Source organism: Acipenser ruthenus, chromosome 10 (assembly GCF_902713425.1).
Source record: "Acipenser ruthenus chromosome 10, fAciRut3.2 maternal haplotype, whole genome shotgun sequence".
Classification (NCBI taxonomy): Eukaryota; Metazoa; Chordata; class Actinopteri; order Acipenseriformes; family Acipenseridae; genus Acipenser; species Acipenser ruthenus.
Genome location: NC_081198.1, coordinates 3,594,299 through 3,617,607, shown reverse-complemented (window position 1 = coordinate 3,617,607; position 23,309 = coordinate 3,594,299). Strand labels below are relative to the sequence as shown.

The 23,309-nt window shown below is 39.5% G+C and overlaps 1 protein-coding gene across 3 annotated transcripts; it reads left to right on the top strand.

Moving 5' to 3' along the window:
- The first annotated feature begins 14,623 nt into the window (after positions 1-14,623).
- LOC117403736 (uncharacterized) lies at positions 14,624-23,293 on the top strand. 3 transcript variants are annotated; one of them, XM_034006112.3, is made up of 10 exons: positions 14,624-14,949; positions 15,189-15,243; positions 15,498-15,666; positions 17,235-17,374; positions 17,858-18,094; positions 18,297-18,437; positions 19,460-19,568; positions 19,905-20,022; positions 21,525-21,699; positions 22,433-23,293. In XM_034006112.3, the coding sequence occupies exons 4-10, from the start codon at positions 17,263-17,265 to the stop codon at positions 22,990-22,992; spliced, it is 1,452 nt and encodes a 483-aa protein (XP_033862003.3). In that variant the 5' UTR covers positions 14,624-14,949; positions 15,189-15,243; positions 15,498-15,666; positions 17,235-17,262; the 3' UTR covers positions 22,993-23,293. The 3 variants fall into 3 exon arrangements, with proteins under 3 accessions (XP_033862003.3, XP_058887516.1, XP_058887515.1); XM_059031533.1 differs by lacking the exon at positions 17,235-17,374; XM_059031532.1 differs by lacking the exon at positions 14,624-14,949 and having other exon boundaries at positions 14,968-15,243.
- Positions 23,294-23,309: the final 16 nt, after the last annotated feature.

Here is a 23,309-nt window from a genome sequence, read left to right as displayed (position 1 = left end):
TATATATATATGCACGCATAGAAGGCATACTTTAATCAATGTGTGACTGCTTATGTGAAAATACACAAAATTACAGTTTGGCGTTAGGCCGCCAGCCGGAGCATCTAATTGGATAATCATAAATGAGAATGCATACCATTTATTATTATTATTAGTAGTAGTAGTAGTCGTAGTAGTAGTGGTATTGGTGCACCTGTCCGATACAGAGTTTACAGTATTCATGGATTTTAGAAATATGATTATGATTATTAACGGCGCAGTTATATTGTCTTTGTGTGGGATAATCTTAACTGTTAAATAAAACAGGAAGCAAGTAACAGACCACCACCAAATCTTCACAAACAAATTTCTTTCTGATTTGAAGATATTCATGCAATTCAAGGAATTTATATTTTAACAGGTTCCTAAGCAGATATTAACTTACTTCATAGAATGTTGTACTGGATAGTTGATTGTTGTAAAAGTTTACTAAGAGGAATGGCCTCCTCTTAGTAAATGACCTCATCAGCTCTTGAGTTCCACTTTAACCACTGGTTTACTGCTTAATCTGCCAGGAAACATTTATTTTTACCACAGCAAGATTTACACATGGGACTTATGTGACTGTTCAATATGAGGAAATCAGTTTATGCAACTTTGCTGAGCTTGCCTGTTGCACTGGCTAAAGAATGCATGGTTTCATACAAGTGGCGTTGCACAATACAGCAATGTGTATGTATATATATATATATATATATATATATATATATATATATATATATATATATATATATATATATATATATATATATATATATAGATAGATAGATAGATAGATAGATAGATAGATAGATAGATAGATAGATAGAGATATAAAGATATCTGCCAGGAATGGGAACCCCTCCTAACGGGCTCCAGTATCATTGCTGTAAACTCCAATAGGCACAGTGTGCTTAGCTTGGACATTTTTGTAAAATGAACAATCTTATAAGTCTGATGTGCTATTTTTTATATATGGCGGATATTATTTAAACTTCTAATTGCCAGTTATTTTCATAACCCAACTATTGAGAGTTTGACCAAGTTGAAGGGTAATGAAATGTATATACATCTTGTCTTTTAAAAGAAGCACATTTGCAAGGCCCTTTTTAAAGGGGTGCATAATAATATCTGTTCCAGGAGTTTAATTGTGTTTATTCCTTAAGAAATGTTGGTGATATTAAATATTTCAAAATACCACAGTGAGAAGTACTATTGGAAGGAAAGCTTTTGTTTTTGATGCCCCCTAGAATCAACATTGTGAACGTATGTGATGTGAAATGAATACAATAATACCTGGATTGTAAAACTGTGTGCTTGCTGTATGCTTGTAACATGCTCCTGCCTTCCTCCTGGGACACCTTTGTAAACAAGATGTTTATAGCTCATATGGCTTTTCCCAAATAAGCATATGTTTTTATTGATACATGGTACAATATTAGGGTGCAAAAGCTTTCAATTTGCATGTCTTGCTTGCACTGTCACTTCTGAGGCATTGGCTGCAAAGGTGTTCTTCCTGACTCAAATGAGGGAAAAGTCTCAGTGGACATTTTCTTGAATACAGTAGATCAGAACTCAGAATCAATATACATTTATTGACGGTGTGACAGGGTGGCTGATGGTCAAGCATGCAAAGCAGGTCGCCAAACACAAAATTACTTTGGGCAAATACAAAAGTACAAAGCTGGCCCTTTAAGGCTGGGCCAGGAACATCAACAAAAACCACCCACGCTAATGCTATCTCAGTGGCAGGGGCAGACAGCACAGGAAGCCACTTTCTCTCAGTGTCCCGCAAGAGTTTGTCTGTCAGCTCCTCCTTTATACTGGCTTGAGAGGGTCTACTGGTACATCTAATACACAGATTGGACCCCAAATCCCTGCTCTGGTACAAATAGGTACAATATTTACAGATATTACCATGCCTAACGCGACCGAGGAAACTTCATTAGATGATGAACAGGAAACAATGCTTCAGTGCTCAGTGCAAAACAGACTTTTGATGTATTTGCAGATGGGTTTTCTGGCATTTATGAGCCCAAACCGATGCAGGGTAATATTAAAATGATTTGTCAGTGGAAATGAAGAAGAGGTTGAAGGGTCAGAGACAATGACTTAGGAAGTGCAGGACTATTTGAAAGCAAGGCTCACTGTGACAGGACAGCGTCAAGGCCAGGGCTGTTAATCGTCAGGAGGGAGACTCCAAGACAGAGAGCTGCAGTTTAAGTGCTAATGCACACATTTATTAACAAATAAACGGGAAAACACAGGAACAATTTAACAAGGTACAGTGGCCAAAATAAAGAGTTAAACAAAAGACTACACACACCAAAACTACACACAGCTTTGCTATTCAGGCTGGGAAATGACCTGAATTTGATACCAAACTTCTACAACTCAACAAAAGATTTGGCTCCCTTTATATTACATGTGGCTGGGGTTTGATTGATCATGAATTGTCCAATCAAAGCCCCAGCCACATTCCCCACATGGATTCTGGCAGGGATGGAATTAACCCCATCCCTGCCAAACTTAAAGTCAAAATAATACATCTTTATTTCTACAAACTATGCACTATTTACACACATGGCTTGCACCCTGCCACACTCACAGACAAGATATCTCTCTAACCCAGTGAAGTACCAGTACAATCGCTTTAATATTGTGTTAGCTACAGTACAATCACTTTAAGACACCTCAGTCTGCAGCCGATTTCAAACCACTTTCAACCCAATGGAAATGGAAGCAATATACAGTAAAATATCTACTGTAAAAATGTGTGTATGGCTGTGAACTCATGTACTCAATGTCAGTGAAGGTTTAAATGTAAAATTGAAATCCCTATTTTTCCTGAACTCTTGCTGCCACTGGTATTTTGCAACCCTTGCTTCAGTCCCACTCACTTTGCCTTACTTTTGCAACATTCACCCATGTAAAGGGCCATTGGTTTTTATTGTGAACCTGCATTGGTGCATTATGCAGCAGGTTTATCAGAACAAAGGGCAGTGGTGTAGCTCAGTGGTAAGAGAGGTGGTATTACGAGAGTGAGACACTGAGACAAAGGTTGTGATTGGTTAAGTGATTTTAAATCACATGCAGGGAAATAAACTGTTAAGGATTTGTAAAAAATCCAGTAATATTTACTTCTGTTGAAGATCTTTTGATTCTTTGTTTATATGTTATACTACATTATAGAATCTGAAGATATTCAAACATAAATACAGACAATACCGAAAAAAAACAAATGTGTAAGTAAAAACGGTTGCTACTTCCATGGAACTGCATCACTCACTTCCTCAGCCAATCAGTTTCCGAGTAGAGCCGCCCTTGACCTACAGTAGCTACCCTCAAAAACTAACATGACTTGGTTTAACCTGAGACAGAAACGTAAACTGCGGTCAGTTATGTAGCAGGTAATGATCGTGACATCAGACATTAATGCCCAATTAACTAACTGTTGACCAAAATAACTTAATAAGCTAGATGCTACAGTTAACAGTTATTAAAATACAAATAAAGTTCCTTTAAAATGAAGCATGTCCAAAAACTGGGTGTTTTTTTCCCCCAATAATGCTAGCATGTGTTGCTAACTTCCAGAAGTGTAAGAATGTCTGAAGACACAAAGGAGTCTCTGAAACAGTGGAGTTAGCAAAAAGTGTAGTGCCTTGGTTCCATCTCAGTGTTATTAAAGGAAATGGCCTTGACATCACTGAGGTACATGATGTGCATTCTCCACTGTTTTAAAAAGCTATGTGTGAAAACCTGATATCAAAAGCTGAATGAAAACTGGAGTAATGTGGTCAATGCACGTGTTGTGAGTGAGATTCAGCCTTTAAAATGTCTGAGTCATCTGCGATTTGTAAGACTGAGTAAGAAGAACTGAATCAATATGGAAGCTGAAATGGTCATCTTTGTTTTTTCAGTTATTTGCAACTATTATTGCAATTATTACCAGCAACTGACAGAAGTAAATCAGGCACTTTCTAGGGGTTTGAGCAGCGTAGGGCACTTTCTAGGGGTTTGAGCAGCGTAGGGCACTTTCTAGGGGGTTGAGCAGCTTAGGGCACTTTCTCGGGGTTTGAGCAGCGTAGGGCACTTTCTTGGGGGTTGAGCAGCGTAGGGCACTGGATGTGGGGATGTTTTGTTCAGTGATTACACATTAAAGAGGTGAAATAGTTCCATCAAAATAACCAGTCATGCACTTCCATTCGCTATATGTCTGACGTGCAGTTTTGAAACCGTTTTGTTATAGTAAACATGTACAGCAGTTTCATTAAAAACAAGAGATACCTGCTATCATACAAGAACATACAAAATACCTGGTACCATACAAGAACATACAAGATACCTGGTACCATACAAGAACATACAAGATACCTGGTACCATACAAGAACATACAAGAAACCTGGTACCATACAAGAACATACAAGATACCTGGTACCATACAAGAACATACAAGAAACCTGGTACCATACAAGAACATACAAGATACCTGGTACCATACAAGAACATACAAGATACCTGATACCATACAAGAACGCTTTCAGTCTGCATGCTCTACTTTCAGAAAAAAAAACTAACCCTGGCGAATCGTAATAACGGCATATTAATGGTGAATCTTAATAATGCCATATTAATGGTGAATCTTAATAGCGCCATATTAAAATGTATAAACCTGTTTTTTTCAGGAATCCCATTTCACTCAAAGTATTTTACAGAGGTAGGTTGTGAACTGTGCATTATATGCAGAGTCACTTACAATAGAACATTGATTTAACATCTCATCTACAGGATGGAGCACAAGGAGGTTAAATGACTTGCTCAGGGTCACACAGTGAGTCAGTCAGTGGCAGAGATGGGATTTGAACCAGTGACCTTGTGGTTACAAGATTTGGACTTTAACCACTGGACCACGCTGCCTCCTATGCCCTTATATGCCAATCATGTCGGTCCGTATGTCACATTCACTATCATGACCATGACCAGACATTTCGGGTTGCATTTAGCTACAGACTGGATCGTATACAAACATTGATAACCTTTCAAAGACTTTGTGATCATTACACGGCTCTGAGGTTATTGCAAGTACTGTAGTTCATAAGTGGGTCAATAAATCACCAAGTGGATCGATATTAAAGGGTAACGGTCTTTAGATTCCCCCACTGCTTAGATCAGTGTGTCCCAACCCTGTTCCTGACGGCACACCGTGTCTGCTGGTTCTCGTTCCAACACAGCGCTCAATTGCTTAATTGAACCGTATCAACAAACGAAGAGCTTGAAAATAACAGGAACATGCCCAGTTAATCACTTTATTACTTCAATAAAGGGTTCAATTAAGACATGGTGTGCCGCCAGGAACAGGGTTGGGAAACACTGGCTTAGATCAATAAAATAGACCCTGGTGTTGAAACATTAGTCTTAGTTTCTTTTTAGCATTTTTAAAGAGTTCCTCCTATTTTGAAGCACATACAAAGACAAAGTCACATTTTCTTAATATTACCAAGTGCCTTTTCGGTGATGTTTTTCAGCCTCAAAATTACCATCATGAAAGCGGAATATTTAAGTGTTAACTTAACCGAGGCCTGAAACATTTGGTTTTGTTTATGTTTGGTTTTGAATCTGTTTTAGGTTTTTAGAAACTGGTATTCCCCTCATCAAAAGAACTCAAAAACACTCAAAACACTCACAGTAACTGCTATGTAAATGCACAGTAATTAGAGACACGATGTAAAGTGTTACCAAAAAAAGAAGAAATACCCTGGAAGAATATTGCAAAGAAAGCAACATTTATTGGCACCACACGTCTAATAACTACACCCAAGTGGCACTACAACAATAGCAATGCATTGGTCCTGCCTAAGGGGCTGAGACCAGAAAGACATCTCCTCTAGTATTGGAAGTATGGTACCACAGTGGTAGTAACTTTTTGACAGATATTTCAATGGCATGAATGAATACGCACTGGTAATCCTTTGCAGTAGAATGAGGACTACGCTGCAGTGTTTGTATCCATTGGTACCATTCCCATTGCCAGTAATGCTGTGGTCTGGTAATGGTTCTGCTAGGGGATACACTAACGTTGTATTGTTTCAAACTGGGGGGTCTTTGTAACCATGTTATTGTTTCCCCATTTTTGTTAAGGATGATCTTTAACCTGCTGGTGTGTCTTGCTTCCACTCATTCCAAGATGAATCAGTTTTCAGGAGTGAGAAACTTCTTCAGGTTCAAGGTCAAATGGCCAGCATTGTGAAATATGATCCAGATATTCATTAGGGTCTTCTTCCAAATCTCTTCCTTCCACATACACTGCAATAGCACTGTTCCCCAAATACGTTTCACTTCTATTGTAAAAGAGGAACTATGTGGACTAGCCTGATATGCAGGGTGGTAGGTTTTGTAGGTAACTATTTCCTGTTTGCAGCTGTGTTTTTCACCTTGCTTCAGAAAACAGTTCTAGTGAGGGCTTTGTGAGCTCTGCTCAATAAGAGGGCCTGAAGGGCAAAGGCAAATTTGATACAAAAAATAAAAAAAAGAAAATTATTTTACTATAAGCAAATCAGAAAACTAGAGTAGTTTGAACAGTTTTACATACCCTGTCCCTGCATGTAAGTTATCCCTAACCAGATTTTATACCATTACATTGCTGTATTCCTCTCACAGAATAGTGTATACGGTTTCCTACAGCTCTGCATAATAATACAGTAGACAGCTGCATCAATAACCTCACTAGTCAGGCTCTATTGCACTACTTTATATGTCAGAAATGTTCAATATTCTACAGAACATTTCTGATATTAGGCTTTTATTTCCCAAAGTGGTTTTGAGTGGGTTGGAGATCTGTTGTATGATTGATAAACAGGATTGATAATTAGTGTGATAATAACCAAAGTGATATATTATCAGGTGGTGGCTGCCCCCATTGACTTCCTTTACAGTGTGGCCTGGGTATTTCACTGTGGCGACAATAAACATTGACAGGAATGATGTGTGGTCCAGTGGTTAAAGAAAAGGGCTTGTAACCAGAAGATCCCCGGTTCAAATCCCACCTCAGCCACTGTCTCATTGTGTGACCTTGAGCAAATCACTAACCTCCTTGTGCTCCGTCTTTCGGGTGAGACGTAATTGTAAGTGACTCTGCAGCTGATGTACAGTTCACACGCCCTAGTCTCTGTAAGTTGCCTTGGATAAAGGCGTCCGCTAAATAAACAAATAATAAAAATGATATTATGCCTCAGACTAAGGTATTTCCCTTGTAGAATTGCATATTCTACATCTGTGTGGTTTTAAATACTTACAGTCATAGTTTTCTTTACTTGTCTGACTCACTAGATGACTAAAGCAACCACCTAGTTCACAACTTCTGGTGCCACTTCAAATTTCCTTTGTTGAAGCGATTACCTCACTCTGAGGAAACTCTGCTAATGCTTCAGCTGACAGCTATACAGCTTGGTTTTATTGTGGTTATTTACACACAGCGATCACAGAAGCTGATAATGTTTGGAATATGTAGCTGGTACACCAAGGGAAACCACCAGCTGTCACATGCACAGGAAAACTCAGGTAATCAAAAGGGAACTTTACCCTTCATGCAATCAATAATCTAATCACTCGCCCGTGCTGGAAAGATGAAAGTCAGGATAACTAGCGAATTACAAGAATGCAATCTGTAGAAGTCAGATGTATGCAAAGGAGAAATGGATCAGGCTGTGTCCCATATTCTTAACCCCTTACAGCCTGGTGCATACATTTAGGTACCTTTTTTGTTTCCCATAATGAAATCACTGCAGTAAATTACTGTAAATTATAGTTCTGTAATGTGAGTACTCCAAAGCGGTTATAATATTTGGCACTGAGGTTAATGCACCATTCTACAGTAAGTATTGCATGCATTCAGTAGCTTTTAATATAGTTTATGACAGTATTGAAATATGTATTCTGCAGTAAAGAGTGCAATGTTTTTACATGTAGTGCAATACAGTTTTGAAAGGGAACATACCTAATTACTGTATTTGTAATATAAAATGTACTGCACAATTGACTACAGTATTTACTGTATTCAGTGTGGGCATACAACATGTATGAAGTCCTTAGTGAAAGTACTTGATAAGTCCTACTCTCGGAAGCCATGAAATAAAAGGTTTCTGACAGTCCCTGCATGGGGTGCATATCCCTGACAACGGGGCTCTGCAGGAGGCGCCCCCACATATTGTACATTTGTGTTTGTTTGTTTTTTTAAAATGGTTTTAAGTTTGGGAGTTTTAATTGAAATGTTTAACAACAAGCCACAACATGATTACTGCTGAACCCTCCTCTAGTCCACTGCCGTTGAAGCACATTGGTTCATAAACGCCAGGAAGGTTGACACACCAAAGGGAATAATCTTCACAGCTGTAAAAGTGAATAGAGAGCAGTGAGCAATAAAAGATTAAAGGACATTCATATTGGCTAATCAGATGATTGTGAAAGCCCTGTATAAAGGGCTGATTGAAGCATTACCTCACTGTGCACAAATAGGGAGCCTTGTTTTTATTTCCCACCAGCCTACATTTGCAGCTATATATACTTACAAAACACAGTTCTGCAAGTCAAACGATATGTTAAACAAATTGAAAAGAAAATATTGGCTGAAATCACTGGAGCAAGGAGTTCAAAGGGTTCTGGAAGATCAAAAGAAATCACTGCCTCTCCTATGACATTGAGTCCAAACCTTTGAACACAGAGCCACCCTCTCCCCCCTTCCTATACACATTGTAAATAAGACACATAGCTCCCCCCCCATCCCACCCCCATGACTATGTATTTATCAGCACTGATTCATTACTCAGTAATCAACAATATGTAACAAAATACTTTTTGGAGCCATGTTCAATAGTATATTGCTTTGCAAAGTAATATTAAAATCTCTGAGTAAAGAAACTTTCACAGAAAATCGAAGAGCAGTGAATATATATATATATATATATATATAAAATCTCTGTATATACTGTATATTCATGTTGGTTTCTCAGTTTATAACACTGAACCTGCAGTACTAGATTCTCTTTCTGTAATGTTAGGTTTGGTTTAATCAGCCTGTACTCTGCTGGGTCACCGTTTCATTTTATTACAGCGTGTTAAAGAACTGGGGAACTCCCCCTGGATTGCATCAGCTACCTGTTTTAGAATGAATTCCTGGATGGTTGATGCAATGCAGGGTGATTCCCCAGAACTAAGAATCTGAGACAAGCCAAGTCAAATAATGAACAAGTCCTTTACGATGACAGACCACACCCTCAGCTAGTTACAGAGCAGAGGAAACAGACGCCTTGATCCTGCCTTACAGATAGAAACAGGCAGACAGAAGTGGCGCAAGGTGTGGAAAGGAGGTGATTACACAGCCCATGGGATACTGTTCTTCCTATAATCAAACTCTGGAGCCAGTCCTGGATAAAGATATTGAAGTGTAATAACAGAGCGGACACACCCCGTGCAGTGTTAAACATTACCTGCTCATCCACAGCAGGTGGAAGTCATCTGGCTTGGCCAGGACAGACGCCCTGAGCTGCACAAACAATGGGTGTTGAATGACTCAGCCCGCAATCACTGAGCTCTATATGGGCTATAGCTTGCCAAAGTCACCCTGGATTAACCTTCTCCGCCTCACTGGCACTCCTCCAGCAGCACAGCCCCTGTCTGTCAATTGAATCATCACAAAGTGGGGTATCATTATCATATTATACAGGGTGTTCCGTAAGCCAGGCAACAAGGGCATAACTGTTAATAGAGGTTGTATTTCTAGTTCTTTCACAGAGGATATGAATTCAGATCATTTTGACGTGTGGTGCAGATAGTCATAGGTGGCTGCCTTATAGATGCCCTGTATAATATTGTCCCTGTATAGGGCTCCCTACTCAGTGGCTCCCCCAGTAAAAGCACTGAAGTTTGGAGTTCCCAGTGGGGCGTAGGCCAAAGGGCCCGCTGGATTGAATCTCTAGGCATGTCAAAATTGGTACAACAAGAGGGGTATGAAAATTGCTTAAAGATAATATTGCTGTGTATCAACTGAAGTGTATAACACTGTTACTGATAGGGGCTTCCTTGTGGTGTTCAAACCAATGTGATAACATGGTGTCAAAATCAGTGGCAGAGAAAGATAAAGATGAGCCCCGGTGCAGGACCTTATTGTGGGCCTGACCTTTATGTAATACTTTCATAAACATACAACATGCCAAGTCAAGTGTTCAATATTTAACAATATTTTATTCTCAGAATGTTAGCAGGTATGAAACAGTACACGATTACTACTCCCCTTCTTGAATTGCATTTTGCGCGCCTCTTCCAATGCTACACTGTTTTTAATCGCAGCTGACAAGTTTAATAAACAGTCCCCTTCAGGATACCGCAGACATTCAGTGAAAAGTTCTCGCACAGAATCAGAATCAATCAGAAATACAGGCATGTTAATTTGCTTTCGTTTATTTTGGTACCCAGCAGCACCACTGGCGTAGCGTAGATTTCTTTGGGGGGGGGGGGGGGGGGGGGGGGGGGGGTCAAAAAAGAGACGCCAACGAAACATAAAACAGCGCCTCATACCAGCCTCCAAGCAAAGACAGTTACGAGGGAAGAAAACACTTAGGAAGCGACATTTAATTGAACCGTTAATTAAGAGAACAGCACTACCTGATGAAACGAGGGAGAATAAAAACGTAATTACTGGCACTGGTAGCTACAATTATATGAATACGAAGGTAATATCTGCAAATCTAAATTGTCAGGATATTATCACTGTTAAGTTTTGTTTCTCTCCAAATTTTCGGACCCCTCTAGGGCCCTTTGAGTGCGTCTGCCCCTCTGCAGCTGCAGCGGCTGCACCGACTATTCCTCCGCCACTGTACAAATATACAAATGTTACCACTGCGGCTCATGCCATTGTAACTGCCCTTGTGCTACCATTGCTCCCTAGTACAGAAGCATTGCACTGGCACGGCATTGCCATTGAAGATCGATTGGTAAGGGAAGGCAGTTCAACTTGTATTGCATGCAAAGGTGCGCAGTAAGCTTCAACGGAGGGAATAGTTTATAATGCTGTGGGTTGCTTTGTTAAGCCTGTTTGGTTAAATAAATAATTAAATTAAGTAAACTGGTAACGTTTAATTCAGCTCTGTGGGTGTGTCTTGTAAAATTGCCTCAGAATAAGAAAAGCGCCACTTGAAAACAGAAAGGGGTTTTGTCTCGGTGTGAGACTGAACTTGATTGTGGGAACCTGCTTCTTTATTTCTCAGCTACACAGGGGCGCCCCCTTGTGGGGACCCTGGGAATTATTTGTCATATTCCCTCATCTGGTTAACTGCATATTCGATCACAGCTCGTTAAAAAAAGTTTACATGTTCCATTCTGTCCTTATATAAAAAAGCATTTGAAATGTGTTGAACGTGCGTGCGGTTTCTTCTGACGCATCATGAGTGTGCCTATGAGAATGAAGAGAGTAAAACCTAAGAAAGACGCCCATGTTATTCTTGGCAGCGGCCCTTTCCTTTTATAAACTTTCTGGCGTGATGTTCAATAAGCGATACATGGGCGGTCTTTCACTACAGCGGCGAGGAAAAAAGCACACTACAATCACTATTACATGAGCTCTTCGGGACCGGGAGGTGTTTACTGAAAATGTTTTGTTGGGATAATCAAAATAAATGCTGTAAAACTTTTATTTTTTTCATTCGCAAGGAAGAAACCTAAAACCTATAGTAATAATAATAATAATAATAATAATAATAATAATAATAATAATAATAATTAAACAAAATTAGGTCCATTCAATCCTAAATTAATCTAAATACCGCCGATGTTTAAACCATTAAAAGAGAACCAACGTCAAACAGAGAGGTTCCTTTGAGTATTTTTGTTTTTAAATATCAGTAAAACGCTACACCTGTATTTAAAGGTGTCGCAGTATTTCGATTTGCCGCTGTTTAGATCAATTGAAGACCCAAGAGGTCCTGGCATGGTACTGCTGTAGATTACCAGTGTGTATGGGTGTTTATGAGATAGCGTTGAGATACCAATAATATGAACGCGCGGTGCCATTCCACCAGTGCTTCAGCTGCCACTGAGTACAGAGCAAGCGCACTGCCGCCGGAGTGCCACTGCAGACCCCCACTCAATATAGTGCAATCTGTCTTCAACCTGAATCGGGTTAACAGCACCTGCTGTGGGAAGAGCCTTGTGTTCGGGTGGGTGTGTGCTTTACAAAATATCTCCCATTGCAGTGGGATTGACAGCAGAGAATCCACAGGCACCACATTGCAGGCACAGGGGCATACCGGCTGTTTGGAAACCCTCTGGTAAGAGATGATGGTTTCAGGCAGGGCGGCTGGACTGCTATTGAGGTTCTCTGGTTAACGGCTTCCCGAGGTTTCGCTTTTGAAAACAAACACACAGCTGCAAGTCCTGACTTGAAGACTTGGAAGTGAAACAGTAACCACGCTGACCAGAATATGAAGTTCCCTTCCCCGGTGTGTGTCAATCTGCGGGTAGCTGAGCGACAGAGAGAAATGACGGCAGGAAGCGCACTTCCTAAAGGGTTCAGGGCCAACACAATGAAAACGTGAAGCGTAACAAACTGCACCTTGCACGCATTCAAAAAGCAGCTTCATTTTTTTTTTTTTTTTTTTTTTTTACAGTTCCTTTACTGATGTTTAGACATCCTTTACTGATGTTATGACAGTACACACATATACAGGGTGATTAGAAAGTTTACTACATGAGATATGGGCGCGGATGTGGTAAACTGACATTCTAATCGCCCTGTATATATACTGTGCTTTAACCATGTTTTTATTTTTTTTTAACATGCTTTGCAAAAAAAAACTTGACTGTGATTAAATTCTTTCTTTGCTTTACTAGACTATGCGATGACTTCCCATTGTATATTACTTCACAACTTGATAGTTTATCAGATAGTAATTTTAAAAGCATTTAAGTATGATTCATATTGAATTTCCATCCATCCTCCATCCATCCATTATCATTAACTGCTTACTCCTTTACAGGGTCGAGGTGAGCCGGAGCCTAACCCGGCATACACAGGGCGCAAGGCGAGACTACACCCTGGACTGGACGCCAGTCCATCGCAGGGCACCACACACACACTCACTCACACAATTTAGAGTGACCAATCCATATTGAATTTACCAGATATATTTCCTATATGATGACCCCCTATGTAACTTCCCATTGAAGTAAGTACTAAGAATAACTGTAAGAATGAATTATAGCATAATAAAATGACATGGGCATTGTCGTTTTGGTGAGGCGTTATTTTGTATTTGATCAATTCGGACTGCACCTCTATCTAGAAAATATAAGAACATAAGAACATAAGAAAGTTTACAAACGAGAGGAGGCCATTCAGCCCATCTTGCTCGTTTTGTTGTTAGTAGCTTATTGATCCCAGAATCTCATCAAGCAGCTTCTTGAAGGATCCCAGGGTGTCAGCTTCAACAACATTACTGGGGAGTTGGTTCCAGACCCTCACAATTCTCTGTGTAAAAAAGTGCCTCCTATTTTCTGTTCTGAATGTCCCTTTATCTAATCTCCATTTATGACCCCTGGTCCTTTTTTCTTTTTTCAAGTCAAAGAAGTCCCCCGGGTTGACATTGTCTATACCTTTTAGGATTTTGAATGTTTGAATCAGATCGCCACGTAGTCTTCTTTGTTCAAGACTGAATAGATTCAATTCTTTTAGCCTGTCTGCATACGACATGCCTTTTAAACCCGGGATAATTCTGGTCGCTCTTCTTTGCACTCTTTCTAGAGCAGCAATATCCTTTTTGTAAAGAGGTGACCAGAACTGAACACAATATTCTAGGTGAGGTCTTACTAATGCATTGTAGAGTTTTAACATTACTTCCCTTGATTTAAATTCAACACTTCTCACAATATATCCAAGCATCTTGTTAGCCTTTTTTATAGCTTCCCCACATTGTCTAGATGAAGACATTTCTGAGTCAACATAAACTCCTAGGTCTTTTTCATAGTTCCCTTCTTCAATTTCACTATCTCCCATATGATATTTATAATGCACATTTTGATTGCCCGCATGCAATACTTTACACTTTTCTCTATTAAATTTCATTTGCCATGTGTCTGCCCAATTTTGAATGCTGTCTAGATCATTTTGAATGACCTTTGCTGCTTCAACAGTGTTTGCCACTCCTCCTATTTTTGTGTCGTCTGCAAATTTAACGAGTTTGCTTACTATATCAGAGTCTAAATCATTAATGTAGATTAGGAATAGCAGAGAACCTAATACTGATCCCTGTGGTACACCACTGGTTACCTCGCTCCATTTCGAGGTTTCTCCTCTAATCAGTACTTTCTGTTTTCTACCTGTTAACCACTCCCTAATCCATGTGCATGCATTTCCTTGAATCCCTACTGCGTTCAGTTTCAGAATTAATCTTTTATGCGGGACTTTGTCAAAAGCTTTCTGGAAATCTAAATAAACCATGTCGTATGCTTTGCAGTTATCCATTTTCCCAGTATATATTTGATACTGGGCTCCATCTTGTGTCATGTTTATGCTACTACAAGTAACAACTTCGACAAGTCAAACTTGCGTCCCCTGAAGCGACGTCAAAAGAATTATTAGGCCCTAGCATATTGCGTAGTTTTGAATCTTCAATAATCAATTAAATTCTTACATATAACTGTAAAGTTACTTAAAATAATGCCGTATAATTTGTATTTTTGTTTTGTATACGACTTATGTATTATTAATAGAGTGTGTCACGATATCAACGTTTTAAAATGAAAATAGGTTTATAAATATTAACCAAATGTGTTTAACGTGGCTTACGCCTAGTCAAAGACTGGAGCTCAGCCTCACTGTTGTTACCGGTGTTGCGTTGCCTCGTCGGGGAGACTTCACAATGGGCCGTTAAGCGATTCACAGCGTAAGCACGTTTGTTTAAAAGAAAAAAAAAAGAAAAAGCCTCAGATTGTAGCCATACGTGAGGCGGATACAGATTTTGAGAGTTGTTTTTAATATAAATAGTCGATAATACGTTAGGCTGCAGAATGTAAAACCCCATGGGGGTTAAAACTGTTAATTTTGAAAGAGAAAGAAGGTATGTTTTGTTGTCGAAATATAACTTTAATTTTGTTGTGTTGCGCTGTTATTTTTACACTGAAGATACGGATTGTCGTTGCTCGAGGGGAAGGCGACAAGGCAAGCTGGGAATTTAAAGGTAAGGTAACTGATTCAGTCAGAAGATTTTAGGTCCAGCATATATACTCAGATGTCTTTTTATCGGGTGTCTTGTTTATCATTTTACCGGTAACGCACAATATGTGATATGGAAGTTTTGTCCTCGATTTGACAGGTGATGGCTTGTCACAACAGAAAAATACATCTTCACTTTAGCTTAGTCTTCGTGCCGTGCATTTATTGTTTTTTTTTTTTTCTTGTTTTATTTATGTATTTATTTATTTATTTTTGTAGACATACATAATAAAGATAACATTTTCAAGATCGTTGCTCTACCCTCAACAAATGAAACCCATCTCGCTATTGTGCTAACAAAAACAGTGAATGGCTACTTCGAAATCCTTTGGAAAGCCATCAAGCACAACCCAGGGTCGGACCAAATAAAAGACTTGGATCACTGCAAGTAAGTCCCAAAGATAACCATTTCAGAGAAGTTAGTGAGACACAATGAGAACAGTGTACGTACTGCACGACGAACTATTGGGTGGCTGAATGGGTTTGTCCAGCCTCATGAATGAACCACGAACGTTTGTTTCATCCTGTTATTATATAAAAAGTTCACTGTATGGATGAAAAAAGTTAAATTTAACAGCAACATGCTGAGAATTACTTCCAGTAGGCCAAGCTCTGCATCTGCATGTGCATCAGAACTCTGTTATTTGAGTGAATCAGCCCTTAAGACTGATTTTCCAGTGATTTTTTTTATCTTGCGTCTACAGATCTGGGCTGGGTTGCACCAACTGGACGTTAGTCTGGCATTTAGCTACGTCCGACTTAAAAGTGAGCATAATCCATGTGTAAAGTGTATCCCAATTGAACCACCTGGATGTAAGCCACTCTTTGAGTTGCACCTGGTATTAAATCCTACGCCCTTTGAAGGGTAGACACAACTAATGATTTGTGGGCTTATGTCCATGTACACTTCAGTATAGAGCAACCCCGCCCTGATCTTTCCCATCCAGACTGAGACTGACTTTTTTCATTGCTTCAGTTAATCTTTTCCCACAATAGCAAGGTGTGACGACTGTAGTGACTTTCTAACCACCTTGTACAACCTGTTATTATATGTGTGTGCATGTACACTACCTGGCTACTCTATTAGCACCTGTCTACCTCATTGGATTTGGCATCGCCCTGGTATTGAGCATGATCTCATATACCCTTGATTACTCTGAAAGGCAGCACTAAGGCTGCAGTTTCACGAAAGCGTTGCTTTGGATCCATCCAATGGTGCCGCATTGCACCCTTACAGCGATAGCTGCTTTCAAGACGATAATGCACCCATCCACCAAGCCAGAATTGGGAATGGTTGAGGTTTGAGGAGCATGACAAGAGACTTCAGGCATCTTCCATGACCACCAGTTAAGCATGTCTGGTAAGAAATTGAACGACGCCTTTGTCATCACAATCCTCTGCCTACCTCTCTGCACCAGGTGCGTGAAATCTTAATGACTGAATGGTTTAACCTACCTCAAGAAGACAGCATCCAGCACCTTCTTGTCAATGCTATGATCAGGGCAAAAACAGGTCCTAATAAATTTGCCAAGCAGTGTACAGATTTGTCCAAATTCCTATAAATCTTATCCTGTGTATGGATGCCGTGCCATGCCCTGCATAGAACATACGGCCCAATTCTAACGTTAAAAAAACTGCAACAATGCTGTTTATGTTTAATAGCCGTTCCTAAGTGCGATCTTCGTTTTTGTGACTTACAATAAGTTAATCCATTGTGTCACTTCGGAAGAGACACAAAGCCGAGGTCCTATTGTAAGTGACTCTCTAGCAGCAGTTGTGATGCATAGTTCACCCCCAGGTCTCTGTAAAAGTCAGAGATGCCCTTCGCACAGCGTAATAACTTACAGTACATGTAAAATAATATAATGTCTGCTTTTACTGCTATTAATTTAAACTGCTCTTAATGGTCAAGATTAATATATTTCTGGTACAATATAATATGTTTTTCATTCATAGGAATAAATTCCAGTGTCTTTTGCCTGGAATGCCTTTTATAAATGTAGAGGTGGTTATACATAGAATTAACGGCAAAGTCCGACACACCAGGACTGTAGACATTGGATCTCTTCATGAAGCTCATAAAGCTGGCAACACTGGTACGTCCCTTTAATTTACCCATGTCATTAAGATTTGAAGGTGTAATGGCCCATACAGTTTTAAAAATGTCCTTAGTGGCTATAATTGCATTGCACCTTCTCCTGGCATAGAAATGAATGAAGAGTGGAAGGAAGAACATTGCTTTAGTGGCGCTTGTGGGTGCATTTGCATAATTTGTCATGCAACTGTGAAAGAATGTAGTAACAGAAGCAAAAGGATTTTATATTTAATATAAAGTACAATTTCCCAGGATACAAACATCACATGTTTGATAGAATTCTCAATACATATATATATATATATATACCAAGTTCCATTACAAGGTAAAACGTTTTAAGAAACTAAGATCATAGTGTTTGCATAACGTCCAACCAACCACGTGAACATATGGTCCCAATGAACATACAGTATGTCTATCTATCTATCTATCTGTCTGTCTGTCTGTCTATCTATCTATCTATCTATCTATCTGTAATATGCAGGGATGACAGCAAACCTTGTGGAGCCTGGTGGAGAAAAGAGACAGAGAGAACTGGAGCCAGACATCCAATCCATTGGCAAGCGCTTACGCAGAGGTGTCTTGGCCCCCCCTGAAAGGATATTAGGAACGCCTCCTGCTGGAGACAGAATGAGGGGGATCACGGTGCCGGGGCTGCGGGAGGAGGACCTTTTATATCACAGTAGAAGAGATGACGAGAGCAGCTCCAATCCAAGCATAGGTAGATGTTTCTCTTTCAGAAAACTGTTGCTGTATTTATGGGTGTTGGATATGTTGTTGAATGCTGCTCCTCAAATGAGGACAGCGATGGGCTGTAGCAGTGACCCAGTTCATTTTTTGAAACATTTTGTAATCATTATTTTTTTAACATGTGACTTAATGTGTCATTTGATTTGGAACTTGTTTGTGCTCTTGCCTTGCAGTTGTAAGGAGTAGTTTGAATTGTGGGGTAAGCCTTTGTCTTAATGGTGGAACTTGCGTCCCAAACCCAGTGAGCTCGTTGGGATTTTTTTGCATGTGCATTCCAAGCAGAGCTGGAGAATTCTGTGAGAAATCTGTTGGAGGTAAATATTTGAAGCTTTATTAAGGCTCATTCACACCAGACACCTCACCTCAGTACTGTGCAAGGCTACACAACGTAAGGTAGCATAGGGCAGTGTCTGTGCTCACACTGAAAAACTAAATAACCATGGTCATGGCACAAGAAGAAGATCCTTACTTTGGGATATGTTCCATGGCAATCTATTGAAGATTCGCTTTTATTAATGACATGCTTTTAATTATAATTTTTTTTTATATATTTCATAATTTGGGAAACAGTGTGTGGTGTGAATGAGCATTTAAACAGTTATTTTGCAAGTAAGGTTATGTGAATTTTGCTTGATCCCCCTCAATAATATTGAAATTTTGCAAATCCAGTGTGCTGCCATTGCTGGTCATGCAGTGGTGTGCTAAAGTGCTAAAGGTTCTGCTAGGGTTTCCATAGATACAACGTTATGCTGGGATGACGGTTCAGAAAAGTAAGCACTTATTCAAACTGTTATGCCACAAAACAAATAACAAACAACTTGTGCACAATGTGGAGTCCTTATTTTAACCTGCTGATTTTCTTGTTTCTATTCTGCATAAACATTTCACATTGGAGTAAATACCACAAAAAATACATGTGTCCCTGTGTGCCTCTATTGTATATTTCCTGTATTGAAGCACTTTTCTCTCTCTCTACAGTATCTATGATAATCACTTGAAGCAATGGTGTCTTGATTTATCCTAACCTTTTTAAAGGCTTGCCACTGTTGTAGAGGCGAGGCGATAGCTTTTCTGTCCTCTATTGGTTTACACCAATTGCTTTAAGCTCTGACTTACCTCTTTCCATCTGCCAGTAATCTCACCTTATAGGAGGGCGGCTCCCTTTAGGTTCCTTCTAAAGCTTAATCATGCTGTCATCTCACTTATTGAATATAAGGATTAATGGTGAAGTTTAATGAGTTCCAGTAAAGGTAGGGACATGATCTGTTTCGGATATGTTATAGGGTATTTATTTACCAAATTAACTGCATATCTGTTTGTTATTTAATACCTGTAGGTGTCATCAGCTATTCTGCCCTAGCTCTTATCATTACGGGGGTCATTCTCATATTGATTTTGGTCCTTGTGTCATGCTGTGCTATTTTTGGTCTGTACATCAAGGAAAGGTAAGAATACATTTGTATATATTTTTTTTTTCTAATCACTGCTTTAATGACCAAGGTCAATCTTTAATCACACAGACAAGGTTGCACATAGAAGTAAAAAAATATGCAGCATACAGTAATGTATTACACAGACCTCTTCCTGCCCTGTCATTTGGCATGTGTTTGTGTATCTAGCATATCATCCTGGTCCTAAATTGCATTGTGATTCGGTTTGTTTCCACAGTTGATACTGTAGGTGGTCTTTTAAGGTGGCAGGTCATCAGTTTGGTTTCTCAAAGGTGTCTTGAGCCCAATCCATTGTGTTCATATCTTCACAAGTGATTTTCACTCCTCTAGGGATCGTCTGATCAGATCTTTAATGGAGAAAGGATCTGCCCTTGGTTTCTGCTCAGGTGAACGCCCCACATCTCAGCCACTGAACCCTGTCTCCCAGTCACACCTTCGTGAGCATCAGGTATGAACCAGTTCCATAGTATTATTGGATCACCAAGGGCATCGCTGTGGGCAGTGCTTCCTCTTTAGCACATGGTGATGCCCTGGAATCAGTGAATCTCTGAAGGGTCCCCCTGTGGTGAAGCAGAGTACACGTTATTATACTGTCAACACGGCATTAAACATGCATTAACTGAATTGGTATTGAATCTCTGTATTGCAAACACACAGTAGAGTGTAAAATATTTACGTTGTAATTCAGTTTCATCAGTTAACAAGAATACATTTGACAATGTGCGTGTGATTGGCTATGCAGTTTTAATTAAGCATCCCTGCGGAGCACACTTACAAGTGTGGGTCATTCCTAATATAACACCTGCCCTGGCCCCTTCTCCATCAGTTGTGCTTTATGTAGCTTCACACCCTATCATTTGGTTTACTCGTGTTGCAATGACCAGTTTTGTAGACTGCTGGTGTAGCAGTGATACCGACTCCACGCTTTGTGATTTGAAACCAGCAGTAGATGTTTCTATGATATGCCCTACGTTACGCACTTTGTTTTAGTTTGCCATACAAGTTTTCCTTTCCTTTCATTACTTTTTTAAAAGTTTTTGATTTTTCGTATTTTTTCATTTGAAGGCTAATGATGATACATCCCTGAAATTAACTCTCATTTTGGTTATCAGGCAACTTGCAAAAAAATAAATAAAAGAACAGATTGCTTACAATTATTTATCTATTTATGGTATGGAAAGGCGAGCTCCAGGTAATTACAAGCACCCACCACCCCCCAATAGAAATGCTGTCTGCTCCAGGAGTGAGCCTCACACTATTAAACAAAAGTACAGTCAGTTATTTTACTGTACTGCTAACCTTGTACAGGCGCTGCAGACACTGGGTAATGGCTGCGGCACCAGCACTTTTCTCCCAGTAGGTGTCGCTGCAGAGCAACGTAAAGCTATCTCGGAAGGAACAAGGAACTAAAAGAGTTTGTTCTCATTTTTTGTCAGCAGCTGCTCAATAAATCAGCTGAAGAGTGTATTGATATCAGCCATAGGCCATACATCATGAGTTATTTAAAGAAGATTTGATCACTCTACCTCCCCCTTTGTGTAAATTACACATCTCGTGTGAGAAATCAAGGATTTTTATATAGATGTCAACCCATGCAACATGCAGCACAATTCTGAATTCAAAAAAAAAAAAAAAAACACTGTTTAAAAGTAGTTCCAGAGTACAATCTTAGTTTGTGTGATACATAAAAAGTTCAGCCATAGTTAAGAGGATGTTCTATTTGTGTTCTGCCTTAAATATGAATACGAGTGGAATGGCATTATGGGGCAAACAGGAGCCTTGACTGTACCAGCCTTCTAACCTCTTCTGCAGTATAAAGGGCTGCCTAGTAAAGGTGGAGCACTGTATTTACATCTATCTCATGCTGTCTACAGACCTTTTGGTCACCATCATAAAAGAATGTGTCTCTTAATGTTCTCTTGTTTCGTTTTTTTTTTTTTGGAAAACCAGGAGTACTCAAAACAAAGCGGAAGATCATCCAATGCTCCAGCAAGCAAACCAAATGCACAACCAGCAACCTCTTCAGTCATACAGAGTTACAAACCGTCTACTGCAACACCCAGCTCTGCCAAACAGCCCATGCCAGGCACAAATACAGAAATGGCTTCTCAGTGGCAAAAAGCAGGTAGCTTGTTATTTATTTTTTGTGTACTTTAGCATTGTACTTGTTTTGTTATATTTAATTGTACACTTTATTTCATAATTGTAAATTCAGATTTTAAAAAAAATGGATTTGCTCTAATGAAATATGTTTTCCTATTGAATTCTAGCTACTGCACCTGTACATAGAGATCTGTCCATGGAGGTGTTGGGAAACTGTTGAGTACACAAAACTGCCAGCATTTTCAGTTTTGTTTTAAAATCCTTGATTCCATGTTTACTGTGATATTTACTCAATGTAGATTTGAAAAAAGACAACCCAACTATAATGTTAATGTGAAAATACTACATGCAAGCGTTATGCAGGAACATACCCGAGATTGGGTTAACTGGTTTGTTGTGTTGAGTGAAATATGACTTTTTTAATTGAGTTACTTTTCCTAGACCCCTTTGTTTAACTTGAAAGAGTTAAACTGGTGAGAAATTAAATACAGCACGAGGAAAGTGATTAATAAGAAACCTTTTAACCAACTTGTTATCTTGATCTTTCATGAGCAAACTGCGGTAGAAAGACAAAACTGTACTGTGTGGTAGCGTGAACTGAAGATAGCACAAACAGAAACACTTCTTAAAGTTGTACCTTAGAAATCTGATTGGGTGTTTTGAAGTTATATTTGACTAAGGTTACACATTCTGTAACAAGCGCGTGACTCTTGACAGAGGAATGACCGTTACTGTATTGTGTTTGTTTTTTATAGGTACGCAAACTTACAGGCTACCTGGTTTTCATGGAATGTCAACAGTCAGAAAGGTAATGCCACAAGAGCCCTCTGATGATAACTGGAGTTCAAGTGACTTGGGGACTGCTCCTGAAAGAACAATTCCTACCTGTAGGGCAATCAAAGACAGCAGCAATTCTGCAAAAACTTCCAATGATTTTCAGGAAATGGAAAGCGAGAGGGAGGTTGAAGACCACAGCCCACATCTGAGGTCATCATCCAGTCCTGTGACCTATGAGAAGCTGATGAACTTGATGCACACCTACTTTGAAGCCATCAACACGTCAGACCCAGTCTCTCCAGCAGAGCCCAGCATGGTCAGTCCACCAGGAGCAAAGAGCTGCAGGGCCAATTCACCAAACTTGCAGAGCTTCAATGCATCTGCAAAAGGATCAGACAGCACCGCCTCGCAGTGTGGGTCTGCTCATTCCTCACCCAATAGCCCTGTCATTAACTGGCCTGTCTTAGATTCAGGACGGCACTACGAGCACATTGCACACTGCACGTGGAGCGACAGTGATGAGGAATCAGAAAATTAATTGCTATTGCCATGACCCTGGTGTTTTATAAGATAGTGAATTTGCTTTTATTAGCTATTAAGAGAGAGAAATAAAAGATCATAAACTTAAGTCTGTATCTTTCTTCTGACAGCCATTTGGGTCCAGATCCATATCTTGTAGTATTTGGATATGGATAATTAAAAACCCATCACCACTTTCATTAAAAAAAGCAAAACTTTTAAAATAGGGGGCCAAGTTAGACCCAGTTATTTTAATTATCTTTTGCTTAGACCTTTTTTTTTATATACATCAAATGATACCTTTATAACATGTGTTGTTGTTGTTGTTGTGGTGTT